The following is a 16752-nucleotide window of genomic DNA, read 5'->3' as shown; positions in this document are numbered from 1 at the left end:
AAGTCGTTTATAATATTCCCTTATATTATTTTAATATCCGCAGCATCTGTAGTGATGCCATCCTTCTCATTCTTGGCATTAGTAATTTGTGTCTTCTCTTTTTTTTTGACCACGCCATGTAGCTTGTGGGATCTTAGTTCCCCAACCAGGGATTGAACCTAGGACCTCAGCAGTGAGAGTGTAGAGTCCTAACCACTGGAGTGCTAGGGAATTCCCTGTCTTCTCTCTTTTTTTCCTGACCAGTCTGGCTAGAGATTAATCAATTTTAGTGATCTCAAACAATAAGCTTTTCTGTTTTCATTTCATTGATATCTACTTTGATCTTTATTATTTCTTTTATTCTGTTTTACTTCGGTTTTAATTTTTCCTTTTTCTAATATCTTATTTTGAAAGATGAAGTCATTCATTTGAAACCTTTCCTCTTTTTTCATATAGGTGGCTAGTGCTATATATTTTTCCTTGAATAGTGCTTTAGCAACATCTACAAATTCTCATATGTTGAGTTTTCATTTTCTTCAGTTAAGAATAGTTAATTTCCCTTTTGAGTCCTTCTTTCATCCATGGGTTATTTAAGAAGAACGTTATTTAGTTCCAAATATTTGTATATTTTCTAAGGATATTTCTAGTAAGCACTTCTAATTTAACTCCATTGTGATCAGGGAATATATTTTGTATGTACTGCTTCCTTTTCAATTTATTGAGACTTGTTTTATGGCCCAGAATATGGTGTATATATATCTTGTTAAATGTTCCATGAACAATTGAGGAGAATTATTGTTAGATAAATAAATGTCAGTCAGGTCAAATTGGTTGATAGTGCTGTTCAAATCTATTGTAGCCTTGCTGATTTTCATGCCTACTTGACTTATCAGTTCTTGGAGAAGGATGTTGAAATCTCTGACTGAAATTGCAGATTTGCCTATTTCCCTTTGCATGTCTATCAGTTTTTGCTTCATGTGTTTTGAAGATCTGTTATTGGGTTTATAAACATTTAGGATTGTTACGCCCTAATGATTAATCATCTTCTTCATGAAATGACTGGGTCTCTATTCCTGGTAATATTCTTGGCTTTTTTTTCTTTTTTTTTTGCGGTACGCGGGCCTCTCACTGTTGTGGCCTCTCCCGTTGCGGAGCACAGGCTCCGGACACGCAGGCTCAGCAGCCATGGCTCACGGGCCTAGTGGCTCCGAGGCATGTGGGATCTTCCCATACCGGGGCATGAACCCGTGTCCCCTGCATTGGCAGGCGGACTCTCAACCACTGCGCCACCAGAGAAGCCCTATTCTTGGCTTTTAAATCAATTTTTTTCTGGCATTAATTTAGCTATTCCAGTTTCCTGCCATTAATTCCTTCCAGTGTTTTGTTTACTCTCAGACATTGTAGTTTTCATCTCTAAAGACTTTTTGTATAGAAGATTTTAGGAAAAATTAATTAACCACTCTGTGTCTTTAATTTCTTCTCTATTAAAAGGACGTAATAATGGTACCTATACTATAGAATTGTTTTGAGGATTAAATAAATAAATATATGAAAGTGCTTACAATTGCATGTGTCACAGTGTAAGTTCTGAACAAACATAATCTACAGCTGTTATTCCTACTATTAAGGCTGCCTTTTCAAAAAAGTATCTTTAAAAATCCATAACATATTGAAACAGAATTTCTTATTGATTTATATCCTGAGGAATTTTCTTGTTTGCACTTTCATTTGTCATCCTCAATCTAAATAAACTAGGCTATCATTATATGAAATCAAAAATACCTGTTTAATTTTGTTTCATTACATTATTATCATGGTTTTGTACTTAGGATTGTGTACAAAGATACAGGTATAGTCTCATTATCATATTTTTCAAATTTAGTGGGTTACAATTCCCAAGTGCATTAGAATTGTACAATAGTTGTGAGTTGTCAACTGTGCATACTTAGTTTAAATACAGGACACATTGAGAGACTAAACAAATTAGTCATTTGTTTTTTTATTACAAAAAATTTGCATTTAATGTTTTGTATGAGACCTTCACATTATTATCATTTATAGTGGGTCATGTCATTTTTAGATTGGACAGCTAGCTTTTAAAGGAATGAGAAGACTCAATAGAATCCAGTCAATTGTGTTTGAGACTGCCTACAACACCAATGAGAACATGCTGATTTGTGCCCCTACTGGAGCTGGAAAGACCAACATTGCAATGCTTACAGTTTTGCATGAAATTCGCCAGCATTTTCAACAAGGTGTTATCAGAAAGAATGAATTTAAGGTAGGAAATTAACAAGTCCGACAACAGCTTTTTAAATTGTAAAATTTTAAATCATTTTGCAGTTGTACATGTTACATGAGATCTGGAAGTTTTAAAGGATATTATACATGAAGTCATGTAAAGAATGCTGCATGATTTACTTCACTACTTTTAGGCAATCCCTATTTGTGTTATGAAAATCCCACTACCCCTGTGAAAGCTATGAAAATGCACTTAGCTTTGAAGCACCAGTTTTCAAAGTGATAAGGCTATGTAAACAAATTCCATTGTCCTGTAAACAGCTGCACACTTATGCAACAAAGATAAGAACTTTTCATATATCACTATTAAGATTTTTCACCCTAAGTGGCTAGAATCATATTTCACAATAAATAGTGACTTGTATTGACATTGTAGTTTTTGCTCATTCATCAAGCTAGTGTTTCTTTGGCGCAGATTGTATATGTTGCTCCAATGAAAGCGTTGGCAGCTGAAATGACAAATTACTTCAGCAGACGTCTAGAGCCACTGGGCATCATTGTGAAAGAATTGACTGGTGATATGCAGTTGTCAAAAAATGAAATTTTACGAACTCAGGTATGTTGTATACTTAGATTTTTGTTGTTGTTGCTTAATACCATTCTTTTTTTTTCCAAGCAATTGTTAAACAACTATACCTTAAGTAACTATAAAACATAATACAAATGTAACATGGTGAACTTCTTTATTTGTAACCACAGCCTATCCTCTACAGAAGAGGTTTTTGCTGGTGCTTTGTTCAATTATAGCCCTTCTAACTTCCATGATTCTTGCCTTATCTTGAATATTGTTAGACTCCTGGTGTAGATTTTAAGTCATTGACAGTAAATGTTGATCTTTTAAAACAATAGGCAATGAGGATTTTCATAAGACCAGACTTCAGTTTTAAGAACAGGAAAATGTATCTTTATACTTTATATGTTATAGATCTTTAAAGGATCCCAGTAGCATTCTAAAGTATTCCATAAGGATGGTTTAACGTATATAAAAAAGTTTTTAGTCATTCTGTATTTTAGCAAATAGGAAGCTACTAAATCTTGCACTGTATATAGCACTATATTAGGTGAAATGTATGACAAGCAGGGCATTTAAGATACCGTCCTGCCTTCAAGGATCTTATGTTATGACTGAGTAGGCAAAAACTACATTAGAACTACAGCTAGATTATCATTAATGGATGCAGCATGTAAGTAGGTGATGTTCATAGTGCTTGTAAAAAATAAAATAATGTATTACCAAATATTAATGGGACAATTCAGGGGAGTTTAATGGAAAATAGATGATGTAGCTTTTGAAACAGTGAATAGACATTGATTTAAAATGTGATTTGAGGGTATCTTCATTTCCTAGTTAAACAATATGATACTTCACTTGATAAAATATTCCTTAAAATGATGTTTTCTGGGAATTTTTAATGGCCTTAGAAATTGAAGTTTAGAAAAATACAGGAACAACTCTTTATGTTAATACAATTATATATTCTATGCAATAACCAAAATGCTATCAGGAGGAATAATTATAGTAGTTATGTCTGGTGGTAGGATTATGGAAGATTTTTTCCCCACTTTTTCTACTGTAAGACTGTGTTAATGTTATAATCTAAAAAATAAGCATAATTTTTATTTTACTCTAGGTATCATTGTTTCATTCAGCATAATTATTTTTCTTCTATATAGTTGTTTCATAACCTATCACCCAATTACCTAATTTTTTGGTAAAGGCTAGGGAAAGGAAAGTAAAATTTATGGGACACCAGCTAGCATGATGCTCTTGTCACTATGCTAGTTGCCCTACAGACGTAACAATGCAGTTCTGTTGAGGAGAGTAAGGCTTATTGAGGTAACAGGTCTTGCCTGGGCTCCCATTTCCAGTAAATCATGTAGATAGGATTGGATTCCAAGTCTTCAAATTTCGAAGTTTGTGATAAATTTCTACTAAAATATTTCACTTTTGCCCATCTTTTATATCCACAGTTTGTTGTTTTAGGTGGTGATGGTAGTGGTTTAAACCACCAAGATAGTGAAGGAGCTTGGTAGTATTTGAAAGAAAATCAGTAAAATGAGGGTTTGTCATGTGAGGGAAAAAATGCCTATCTATAGATGTTTAGTTTTCAAGTCAGTTCAATATAATATGTATAGCAAATAAATGAAATAATTTTTAAAGTTACTGAAAATAACAAAATCACCTTATTTAGAGATCAAAAGTTGGGAAAGTAAAGGTGTGTTAACTTAATTTTTTAAAGAAATTACAAAATGCCACCATTTTAGGACTTAGTGATTAATAATGAAGGCTCTAGTTAAGAGTACTTTTAGAAGTTTGGAAAATTTCCCAAAATGTAGAGATAGTGAAGCCTTTAGTTTACTGAAGTATTTGTTTTTGTATTAATAGCTTTAGTTTTTGGAATGCTAAAATTAAAAAAAATTTAAACTCATCTCTAAATTGTAAAATAGAATTTTGTCATATCAGTGGTGACAGTATTTGTTACTATTCTTTTAGTTTGTGAAGGACTGATATTCAACTGTTCTCAGGGTATATGACAGTACCAGTTGTTAAAATATTGAAATATTTTTTAGCTCATTGGGAAATGGTTACTGCTAAGAGCCCTCCAAGTGCAGCTCCTACCAACTCATAATCCAGCAATTAAAGGGTTAGTACCTGGACCAGCAGGAGGCCTCTAGGATGTAGTTTTAACCCTAGGGCAGCTGTTCCTATTAGTTTGTTTTCTTACAGTTAATCACCTTATTTCGTCCTTTCCTGTACCAATGCTGACTTCCCCAGGCCTCAGTGCTGGTCTAGGGTGGGAATGAAAGAATATGTTTGCCTGTCAGCCTGGCATCCTTACCACCCCGCCTTTCTGGTGGACAGTTGTCCATTCATACTAGTTGTTAAATATTTTAAATATTATACCTGATTTTTAATTAATACTACTAGAGTTTAAAGTTTTATTAGTGAAGACCAGTATGTATTTCAGTAAAGGTCAGTAGATAAAAGCAATAATCAAGGATGTAGCTCTGGTTATTAATGACAGTTTCCTTAAATTAAAAAAATTTCTTTTACCATATTTATAGTAGCCTGTTTAAAGTCATTGCTGAACACAGCATGTGGCCCATTACTAGTCAGGTTTTATTGACTGCCTTTTTTTTCTGTGAATGAGTCACATCACCCTGTTGCATATCTAGTAATTTTGGGTTGAAAATAAAAAGTTTTAGTAACTCTAGATTCTATTCATCCAGCCTTTTCCTTGAAACATTTTAAATTTGATTTTGTTAAAAAAATCTAGAGAATTATCACCTAAAAACAATAACAATTATATTTATATATAGTCACTTTAGCTAATAAATTTTTATTCTTTTTATATAATTTGTAGACTTAGCACAATGAACTGAATCATGTTTAAAATATTAAGTTTATACAATAAAGAGAAAGGAGTTTTAAGATTTGTGTAACAGTACAATGTTACGTACAGTTTCTATATTTATGGACACATTTATAGAAACAGTGTTATGTATGATAGCTTTCAGGGCTAGCTAAACATAATTGCAGACAGAGATCATTATCTTAAAACTACACATCAAGACACATAGACTGATAGATATTTTTTTAGTGTGTGATTTTTACTTTCATAATGTCTTATGAAGTCACGCAAATTAGATAAAAATTTGGCACATAACCAACTGTCTTTATTAAAAATAAAATTTCCTGAAACCGGAACCATTCTAGAGCATCTGAGACCATACCTATGATATAGCCTACCTAAAGAAATGAGTTTTGTATCCTGGTGGGTACAATGAAATTAAGGGAAGAAATTAAGTCAGTTTGTTCCTCTTTTATTACTTGCAAGTACAGACTTATGAAATTTTCTGTAAATGTTAAGTTTGGCTTTGGTAATCTTATCTCACTGCTATGCTGTATCCAGGGTTCTTCTGTATCTTTCTGCATTAGTCTTTCTGCATACCATTAACAGACCAGTTAAGAAAACGAAAAAACAAAACAGACCAAAAAACCCCCTGCATTGACCTACTAGAGAATGGACTTGAGGATACGGGGAGGGGGAAGGGTAAGCTGGGACAAAGTGAGAGAGTGGCATGGACGTATATACACTACCAAACTGTAAAATAGATAGCTAGTGGGAAGCAGCCACATAACCCAGGGAGATCAGCTCAGTGCTTTGTGACCACCTAGAGGGGTGGGATAGGGAGGGTGGGAGGGAGGGAGATGCAAGAGAGAAGAGATATGGGGACATATGTATATGTATAACTGATTCACTTTGTTATAAAACAGAAACTGACACACCATTGTAAAGCCATTGTACTCTAATAAAGATGTTAAAAAATTAAAAAAAAAAACAACAAAAAACCCCTGCATTGATTTGGTCTTTTGCATTGCTATAGAGAGGCAACTCTCAAAATTGATATGGGGACACCAGAGTTTGCTAAGACTCTTCAGGGGATCAGCGAAGTTAAAACCAGTTTTTGTAATAATATTGTGATGTTATTTTCTTTTACTCTCATTTTCTCACAAGAATAGAGTTGAGTTTTCCAGAGGCTACATAATGTGTGATGTCATCATCACTGACAACTAATAGAACGAGTACTTTGTAATATTGTGTTGTAAAAATTTCTTAGTTTCAATTTCTCATGTAAGAAGTATTGATAGATATAACCCAGAAAAAGAAAAGCTGTTTGGGGCCTCAGTAATTTTTAAGAGTGCAAAGGAGTCCCAAAGGCAAAACGTTTTGAGAACTGCTATTATAGGGGAAAGCTCCTTATGTATGACATTGGATTCTCTTCATAATCTACATCCAGCCTGATTTTCAGCCTAATGTTCCCAGCTGCTTTCCAATATGAACTTCAGCCAGACCATTTCTGCTTTTTCTAAAATAACATTATTCAACATTTTTTCAAATGAACTTTGCTAATTAGTAAGTTTCATCTTGCGTTTTCTTTTTCATGATGTCTTCCTTTATTCATTGACATTTCTCTAAATCTTACCCATTCTACTAAACTCAGTTTGAACTCTGTAAGTACTTTATTTTCCTCTTGCCTGAGTACAACAGCACCATTCATTTATATTCATGAAATAATACCTTGACCACAAAGAACATGCTTTTGGATCTGGTGTGGTCTTAGAAATCTGGGCAATCTCAAACAAAATTTTGATTACTCTTATACCATATTCAGTTGTGTTAATGAACTGATGCTAGTGAAAGAGTATTTATGGAAAGAAAAGACCGGTAACATTTGAATTCAAATTATGGGCCAGTCACTATGCTAAGTGCATATATACATCCTCAGTAAGTCATTACAAAAGCCTTATTGAGTAGTGTCTCCATTTCACACATACAGGAAGCAAAACTCATTAAAATCTATCTCGATTTATATATTATATATTCAGAAGGTTGATGAGCATCTCTTTGTCTTTCATTTGCTCGTCTCTGTACTTCCCTAGATCTGGGCAGGGACCATGTGCTTGGCCTCTGTAATAGTTTATAAGTGGAACCTGGTATTTTGTGCTTGCTCTTTATTCTCCTCCAATGTACCCCTACTATCCATGATGGTAATTTCTGTAGACCTGAAACTATATAGTTATTAACCTCTTCACACTATCTTTCTACCTATATCTCACATGCTCACAGATTAATAGACTGTGCTGCTATCACTGCCTTTGAGGTTGGGCTGTAGAGAGAGCAAAGCAGGAATATTACAGGGCATGTGGGAGTACAGACACACTCAACTTATATTTTTGAATTTTTAATTTCCTACTTTCCCTACTTTTTCCATTTTTATCATTTTTAATAGCTTTTTAATGATTCCCATTGTAAGTTTCCTAATAATTAACACAATTAAATATAACCTTAAATTTTCCCTGTCTTTTTTTTGCTTTTTCATATTTTACTACAGAGGTACTTCTGATGTATTATTAGTTAATATGTAATTTGTAAACTGCTGCTTCATATCCTACACATACAAAATAATTTTAAAAAAATGTTCTAAAAACTAGTAGATAAAACGTGTTCTGTGCTGGGCTGTTACTGGAAGGTATCATTCCCTGTCATTTTTAAATATGTTTTCAGTGTTGTTTGTTTATCTTTTTTTTTTTTTTTTAGTATGAGAAGTCAAATTAATCTCATTTGCAAATTCTCTGTCATGCTCTTCTGATCATATTATTTCCTTGATCATAAATTTTCATTGGCTCTTTACTGTTTACTGAATTAAGTATAACTACCTAGCTTGTTAAGAATCTTGTATAAATTAAGTATAATGCGAGATGTAACCTGTTTTGTAGTTCGCTAGGGATTGTCAGGTCTAGCAGCAGTTATGATTTTATTGAGGTTTGATATAAAATTTCCTTTTACAAGAGAGAATTATATAATTCTAAGATTTATTGTCAGAAGAAGTAGTCTGTGTAGGCAACAGATACCTCTTTGGTGTTCAACTGAAAAGCAACTTTGAACAATTTAGTAAATTTGTCATCAGTGAAAACATCAATCTACTTTTCCAACCTTATTTTTCATTATTCTCCATCTATTGTTAATTTCAAACGTCTCCCCCTAAATGTACTCTTTATCAAGAATTGCTGTTTTAAAGTATTCATTTTGCTTTTCAGTGGCTCCGTTGAGCAGTTGAGCTTTTTCTTATACTCTTTCCTCAACTCAGATTATCCCTTCTACATTCTTTCCTAGTATCATAGGTGCAGTATTCTTTTAAATCTCAGTGAAAATACTGGTCAGAAATTTTAGAAAAGGTTTCTCCTCTCCTAGCAGTAACTCTGTATCAAAGCAAGGCATTTGCTCTGAGTTCTGAAATCATTATCCTTTTTAAAAAATTTGTTTGCTCATCCTTATCCTGGGCGGAGTTTATTTCTGCAGCTTTGGAAGTTGAGATGGGTTATTTCAGGTTTTGTTTTTGTTTCCATTTTGGCTGGGGATGAAGCGAGCTTTGTCAAACCTGTTAGGCCCAGGCAACAGCAAAGGGAACCCTGAATTTCTGTTGTATTATTCTGCCAGCTCAGAGCTCATCCAGCAACCTTAGTTGGGAGGGTGTGTGTGCACATATGCATGTGCTTATGTCACATTCAGTGTTCCTGCCCCAATTTACTCTTCTCTCAAGGGAATTCTTCCTCTGGCATATATTTTATTGATTATTTCACTGAAAATGTGTATATACTTAAGGGTGGAGAGGAGGAAAAAAGGGGAGGAAAAATGGTTAGAAATTACACATGCTCAGGTTACAGTTTTATCTGGATATCTGTGTATATGTTTCATTTAATGTTGCTACCTTTCTGTATAAAATCGGAGGATATCTTTATTGCATCTCCAGTTCTAAAAGATATTTTTGCTGGATATAGATTTGTAGGTTATACGTTCTTTTCTTTCACCACTTGAAAAATGTGTCACTTTTTCTGACCTCCAAGGTCTCCAAAGAAATATTCACTGCCATTCAAATTACTGTTCCCCTACAGGTAATTTGTTTTTTCTTTCTCTTGATCACCTTTCAAGATTCTTTCTTTGTCTTTGCTTCGTGTCTATAGATTTATGTCTTTTGTCAGGTTTGGGAAATTTTTATCCTTTATTTCTTCAGCCCTTTACTTTTTCTCCTTTCTTTGTTGGACTGCAGTGATGGGAATGTTAGTTCTTTTGTTATTGTCCCACAGGACCCTGAGATCTGGTTTTCTTTTTCTATTCTTAAATATGTTTTCTCTGTTGTTCAGATTGGATAATTATGATCCATCTTTGAGTCCACTGATTCTTTCATCTGTTGTCTGAATTCTTGCTATTGAGCCCTACCAGTGAGTTTTTAATTTAGGTTGTTGTATTTTTCAGTTCTAAACTTTTTTTTGGTTTTGCTTTATGTTTCTTTGCTGAGACTTTGTTTCATTTGTTTTGAGTGTGTTTGAAACTGTTCTTTAAAGGATTTTTATGATAGTTGCTTTAAAAGTCTTGTCAGATAATTCCAACATCTTTGTCATCTCAGTGTTGGAATTTGTTGCATGTTTTTTCTCATTTGAGTTGAGATTTTCCTGGCTTTTATGTTATTTTCAGTCATACCCTGTACATTTTGGGTATGGTGTTATGAGACTCTGGTTCCTACTTAAATCTTGTTACCTGTTACTCTCTGGCTGGGATAGTTGTCAGGACTTTTTCTACACGTGTCCCCAAACCCTCAGTGCCAGTCTCGTTACACAATGAGGTTGGGGAGGAACAATTTTTTTTTTTCATGCTGTTTGGCTGGTGTTGTCAAAAAGTTTCTGTTCATGGACTTCCCTGGTGGTGCAGTGGTTAAGAATCCACCTGCCAATGCAGGGGACATGGGTTCGAGCCCTGGTCCAGGAAGATCCCACATGCCGCGGAGCACCTAAGCCCATGTGCCACAACTACTGAGCCTGCACTCTAGAGCCCACAAGCCACAACTACCGAGCCCACGGGCCACAACTACTGAAGCCTGTGTGCCTTAGGGCCGCGTGCCGCAACTACGGAGTCTGCATGTTGCAACTACTGAAGCCCGCGTGCCTAGAGCCCGTTCTCCGCCATAACAAGAGAAGCCACCGCAATGAGAAGCCCGCGCACCACAATGAAGAGTAGCCCCCACTCGCCACAACTAGAGAAAGCCTGTGTGCAGCAACAAAGACCCAATGCAGCCAAAAATAAAATTAAAAAAAAAAAAGTTTCTGTTCATCAGGGCTGCCCTCCATCAGTACTTTGTTTAGAGGAACTTCTTGTATCTTGGTTGTTTTGTTTATTTTGTTTCATGGATGGGTTCTGTACCCTTTCACTTTCCTAGTTTTGAGCTTCTTCAGCACCTGATTGGGATATATAGGAGTCAAAGAAAGAAAGAAAGGAACGCACTGCCAGGTTATTCCTTGAATCCTGAGATCCCTATGCAGTCTCACTTCTTATTTCCAATTTTTAGAGTCTTCTGATGTCTGTTTCATGTATTTTGTCTAGGGTTTTTAGATGTAATAAATAGGGTAAGATGAAATGTGTCTACTCTGTTTTGCCCAGCCATACAGACTTAAAATTATAATACAGTCAAATTTATCAACATACTCTATGGTTTGTTGCCTTTTTTGTTTGTTATATTTTCTTGGAAATACTAAGCATGATTTGGAGATATTGCTGGTTTGGTTCCAGACGACCACAGTAAAGCGTATATTGCAGTAAAGCGAGTCACATGAATTATTTGGTTTCCCAATTCATATGAAAGTTATATTTATACCATACTGTAGTATATTAAGTGTGCAGTAGCACTGTGTCTTAAAAAATAATGTAATACCTTAATTTAAAAATACTTTATTGCTAAAAAATGCTCACCATCATCTGATAGTGAACAGTTGCCACAACCTTCAGTTTGTGAAAAACACACTATCTGCAAAGCACAACTAGGTGAAGTGCAATAAAATGAGGAATGCCTATACTATGACCCAAGTTTATGAGATCCTTTTCCTATATTTTTCTTCTAATAGATTTAAAGTTTTGTTTTTCACATTTAAGTCTTGAATCTCTCTGAATTTTAGTTGTTATTTTGGTGAGGGCAGCGTTCTAATTTTATTTTTTTACCTAAGGGAAGCCAACTATTTCATCATCATTTTCTCTCTATACTTTCCTGGTAAATTTGAAATGCCACCTTTATGATATTCTAAATTCTACTGTTGTCTTATGGGTATTATGGAGCTTTTTGTTGTTACATTGTTGTATATGTCTGGCCTGGCCTCGCGACTATGCTGTTTTAATTACTATTATTTCATAATAAGTCTTGAACGTAAAGCAAATTCCACCTCCTTATTTTATTCTCATTTTTCAGAATAACCTTAGTTATTCTTCAGCCTTTACTTGAGCATTTTCATTTTGAAATCAGACTCTAATTTCAGTACATCAAAGGACCTGTTGAGATTTTATAAGAATTGCAGTGAGTTTATGGAATACTTCGGGGGAGAATTGACACTTGTATCATGTCATCTCTCCATCCATGACCATTGTATATTTTCCACTTTTTAGGTCCTTTTTGACCTTCAAAAATGTGTTATAATTTTCGTCATGGGTCTTATATGTCTTTTTTAAGATTTGTTTCTGGGGATCTTATATTATTTGTTGCTGTCTTTTAAAATTCCTGTTATGTAATGGTTATCATTGGCGTTTAAGAACACTATTAGTTTTTGTGTGTTTATATTTTATCCCACAATCCTGCTAAATGCTCTTATTAATATTAATAGCTCATCTATAAATATCTTTGGTTGTCTGTATACATGGTGATAACACTCTACAAATTACAGCAGTTTGGTCTCAATAACTTTGAAAGTAGCCCAGCCTTAGACGCTGATGTCTTTGGCTTTTCTATCTTAGTGTGTGTGTGTTTGTGTTGTTTTAAATATTTCCTCTTATATGTTTTTGAACTAGAGAGGAGAGTTTACATCAGCTCATTCTGCTTTATTGAGTGAAAGTTACAAAATTCACTGTTCTCATGCTAATGGACAGCAAACAATTAAAATGATCACAGAATAATGACTAAGCTATATGTATGTGATTACTAAGAAAGTTTTTTTGTTTTGGAAGTCTGGAACTTCTAAATATTTTACTATTTAAAATGACTATTTTATTGAATTAAAAGTTGAAAACAGAGAACCATATAGTTAGCTCTGAGAAGAAAAAATTTCATAAACAGAAATGTAAAAGTTGTATAAAGTTCAGAAGTGCAAAAGCATTCAGCCTATATTTTTTACTTGTGAAAAAGAGGCTTAACTGTATTTGAAAATATCATTTGTCATTTTAAGTTTAGCTAACTGAATATAAATATCCACTCAAAGCAAGTTTTAAAGTACTAGTGCTTCTTTGATTAATAGCAGTTCCAGACCTCATTTTAAGGGGAAAATCCTGATAAATTACGTTTGTGTCCTATTCTTAAAAAAAAAAAAAAGGCAAGGTCAGGGACTTTATAATTCAAGCATATCTTCAAATTTCTTCCCCCAAGGCATCACAGAAACATAAGAGCATTCTATATACTCATTAGTATCTGAGATATTTTTTGAAATTTTGAATTTATTCTTATAACTTACCTCTGGAATTAAAAAAAAAATCTCTGCTTAAAGGATCTGATGAATAAAAACATTCTCTGTTAATCTGAATTCTTGCACTTTCTTGAACAATACCAAATGCTTATGCTTTCTTCAGAAATTTCTAGTTTGATATGGTGTGATGTCAGTGAGAAAATACAGTCTTATAATACCCTGAGAGCTTGATAGGTCAGGGCAATTTTTTTAGTTCTTGATTTGAAAGCAAGTTTTCTGTTGTTGGGGGTGCTTTGGTCACTCTTCAAGGAAATTGTTGTCAAAATGGCTCGTCTCATAAACACTGCAGCAGAACTACAAAGTTGCTATAAACCTAAAATGCAAGTCCAGAGCTGGCTAATTTTAGGATTTGTAGGGAGCTGTGCTTTCTGTAATATCTATGACTGATCTAAATAGCTTCTCTTAGATGTATAATTTTCATTTTCACATTATTGTAAAAAAATATTTTTCATGTATCAAAACTAGAAATATATGAAATCTTATTTTTGCAAAGCTTTGTGCCACTACAGCCATAAATAATTTTTCTTAAGGATACTAATTGTACTTGGATTCATCATTGATTTGAACTTTTGTTAAACTCATTACATAGAAATATTTACTGCCTATTGTTCTTGGATAAAGTCATCACAATGTTAGAGGGTACGCCTATTCATATTATGATAAATATTATGTTAGATCACATATTTTAAACCATTTTGTATCCTACAGGTCATTTTCTGTGTATTTTGTTGTGTAGTTTTACATTTCTAACTGGAGCTTTGTGACACTTTAAAAAATCAGTGTGAATTAAAAGTTAATTTTATCTTGAGAATTTCTGTACGCCACATTTTTTTTTATTCCAAAGGATAACATGCTCATTGTAGGAAAGTTTTAAAAATACAGAAAATTACAAAGTTTAGTATATATCCTCTTAATCTTTTTTTGAGGCAAGGATGTATAACATTAAAAAATGAAAGTTGATTGTTTATTATTAAATTTTTCCAGTAAATATTTTTACATAGTATTGAGGATTAGTTCGTATTGCATGACATTTGATGGCTGCAGAGTATTCCCTTTACTGGATATAATATGTTTACTGTGCACTTCTGATGACTTTTACTTAAAAATAAAATTTATTTACTTATTCATAGCAGATTGAATATTGAGGGAAAAGAGCTAAATAGGATATTTCAGAAACTAATTTGATACAGTGGAGAAAAAAATTTTCTCTTCTAGTTTTTAAGTTGATTCTTCATGAACTGCTGATTAAGGGGTTTTCTTTACATTCTCATTTATCAATGGCATTACCATAAGCATAGACTTCCGTTTCTTTAAGTGCAGCGATTCACTGGGTCTAGTTCCCTTGAAAGGGAACTAGAAAAGGTTCTTTGTCTTTTCTGTTGATGGGTGATAGTTATATATATGATGCACTCCCCTAGGCTTACTCATAGGATGGGCCATGGGTTATCTAGTTCCTGGTGTTCCACTTATAATTTTTTTTAAAAACAATTTTATTTATTTATTTATTTTTGGCTGCATTGGGTCTTTCTTGCTGTGCGCGGGCTTTCTCTAGTTGCGGCGAGCGGGGGCTACTCTTTCATTGCGGTGCGTGGGCTTCTCATTGCGGTGGCTTCTCTTGTTGCGGAGCACGGGCTTTAGGCGCGTGGGCTTCAGCAGTTGTGGCGCACAGGCTTAGTTGCTCCGCGGCATGTGGAATCCTCCCAGACCAGGGCTCGAACCTGTGTCCCCTGCATGGGCAGGTGGATTCTTAACCACTGCACCACCAGGGAAGCCCCAGTTATAATACTTTTTTTCTCCGTTATTCAGAGCGCCTCTGAATGCAAGCTAATTTTGGATCTGTTATATTTAAAAAATAAAAAAATTATTTTCTTTGGTACTTTAAATATGGTACCTTAATTCTCATTGCCGTCTAATTTATATGTTGTAAATATTTCTTTTATCTTAAAGAAATATTAGGCACCTTATCTATAGCGTGTAAGGCATAGTACATGTGTTGGGGAGTCAATCGTGTTTAAGGCAGGGCCAAACCTCAAAAGCTAATAGTCTAAAAGAATAATATCTGTGGTCTTGCCTGTTTGCCTTAAAAACATTTTCATTGTATAGTGCTTTGTTCCCTCAAGTTATAGAAGACTAAAATATTTTAAGTGTCTTACTGTTGTTATTTGATATAACATATAAAAGGTCTTTTGGAGTTAGAACTTTGCACATAGTTGTCCTTCAACAAATGTTAGTTTCTTTCTGCATCTTCATTGGGTTCTTTATTCTTCTCCTATCCCACTGTACTTCATGAGAAGTAACCCCAGGGTATACACTTGATTTATGCTACACTGACACTTTGAACTATACCTGGCTGTTTCAGTCCAGGAGAAAAGAAAAAATTGATGGCTTTCCCCTCAGTTTTAGAAGCGACAGTATAGTTAAGTGTGAGTGGCACTTATTTGGTACTAAGTAGAATATCCTTTTGACTTATCCCTTTGGCAGAACAATAATCTGTGGAATTGATTAAGGAGAGAACCTTTTGAGAAGGCTTGTTAAAAGAAGGCTTTTATGTTAAGTTTGATCTTCTTTTTTGTAAGAGAATTAAAGCTATTGATTCATTCCTACATTTGGGACTTTTCTTACTAGAAAGGAAAATAATAATCAATTATATTCTAAGGAAAGCACTAGATACTACTACATGTTATACTTAATGCAGGCATGCTAGTTGATCTCTAAACATTTTATTTCAGGTTTATTGAGGTATAACTAATGTGCAAAAAACATACATATTTAAAGAACACAATTTAATGAGTTTTGACATATGCGCATACCAGTGAAACCATCACAACAATCAAAATAATGAACATATTCATCAGCCCTAAAAGTTTCCTCACATCCCTTTGTAATCCATCTCTCACCATCTGCCACTCTCATCCCCAGGCAACCACTGAAATGGTTTCTGTCATTAAAATAAAATTTTGTTTACAATAAAAAAAATTATGTAAGTAGAAGAATACATTGTATGCTTTTTTAAAATCTGGCTTTTTTCACTCTATAATTATTTTGATATTTATCCATGTTGTTGCATGTATTAATGGTTTATTCCTTTGTACTGCTAAGTAATTTTGTGTCGCATGGGTATACCATGAATTGCTTATCCATTCAATTTTGATGGATATGTGCCTTGGTTCCAGTTTTTGGCTATTACAGATAACACTGCTATGAACATTCTTTTGCAATCATTTTTGTGGACATAGGCCTTTCATTTCTGGGTAAGTACCTAGGAGTAGAGTTGCTGGGGATATGGTAGATGCATATTAAACTTTTTAAGAAACTACCAAACTGTTTCCAAAGTGGCTGAAATGCTTTACATTCCCACCAACCGTGTATGAAAATTCCAGTTCTTTCACATCCTCTTTACTACTTCAGCTCTT

The 16752-nt window shown here is 34.1% G+C and overlaps 1 protein-coding gene across 1 annotated transcript in view; it reads left to right on the top strand.

Annotated features, from left to right (window-relative positions):
• The window catches only part of ASCC3 (activating signal cointegrator 1 complex subunit 3), a gene marked incomplete at both ends in the record, with an annotated part of 318402 nt that overhangs the window by 77254 nt on the left and 224396 nt on the right, over positions 1-16752 (top strand). The window contains 2 exons of the mRNA XM_079716820.1: positions 2060-2260; positions 2696-2836. Of these exons, the coding sequence (XP_079572946.1) occupies positions 2060-2260; positions 2696-2836 (342 nt within the window). The remainder of the gene's footprint in view (positions 1-2059; positions 2261-2695; positions 2837-16752) is intronic.

Source organism: Hyperoodon ampullatus (genome assembly GCF_949752795.1).
Source record: "Hyperoodon ampullatus genome assembly, chromosome: 12".
Classification (NCBI taxonomy): Eukaryota; Metazoa; Chordata; class Mammalia; order Artiodactyla; family Ziphiidae; genus Hyperoodon; species Hyperoodon ampullatus.
The sequence above is the reverse complement of the archived record's forward strand: the minus strand, read 5'-3'. Positions and strand labels throughout refer to the sequence as shown.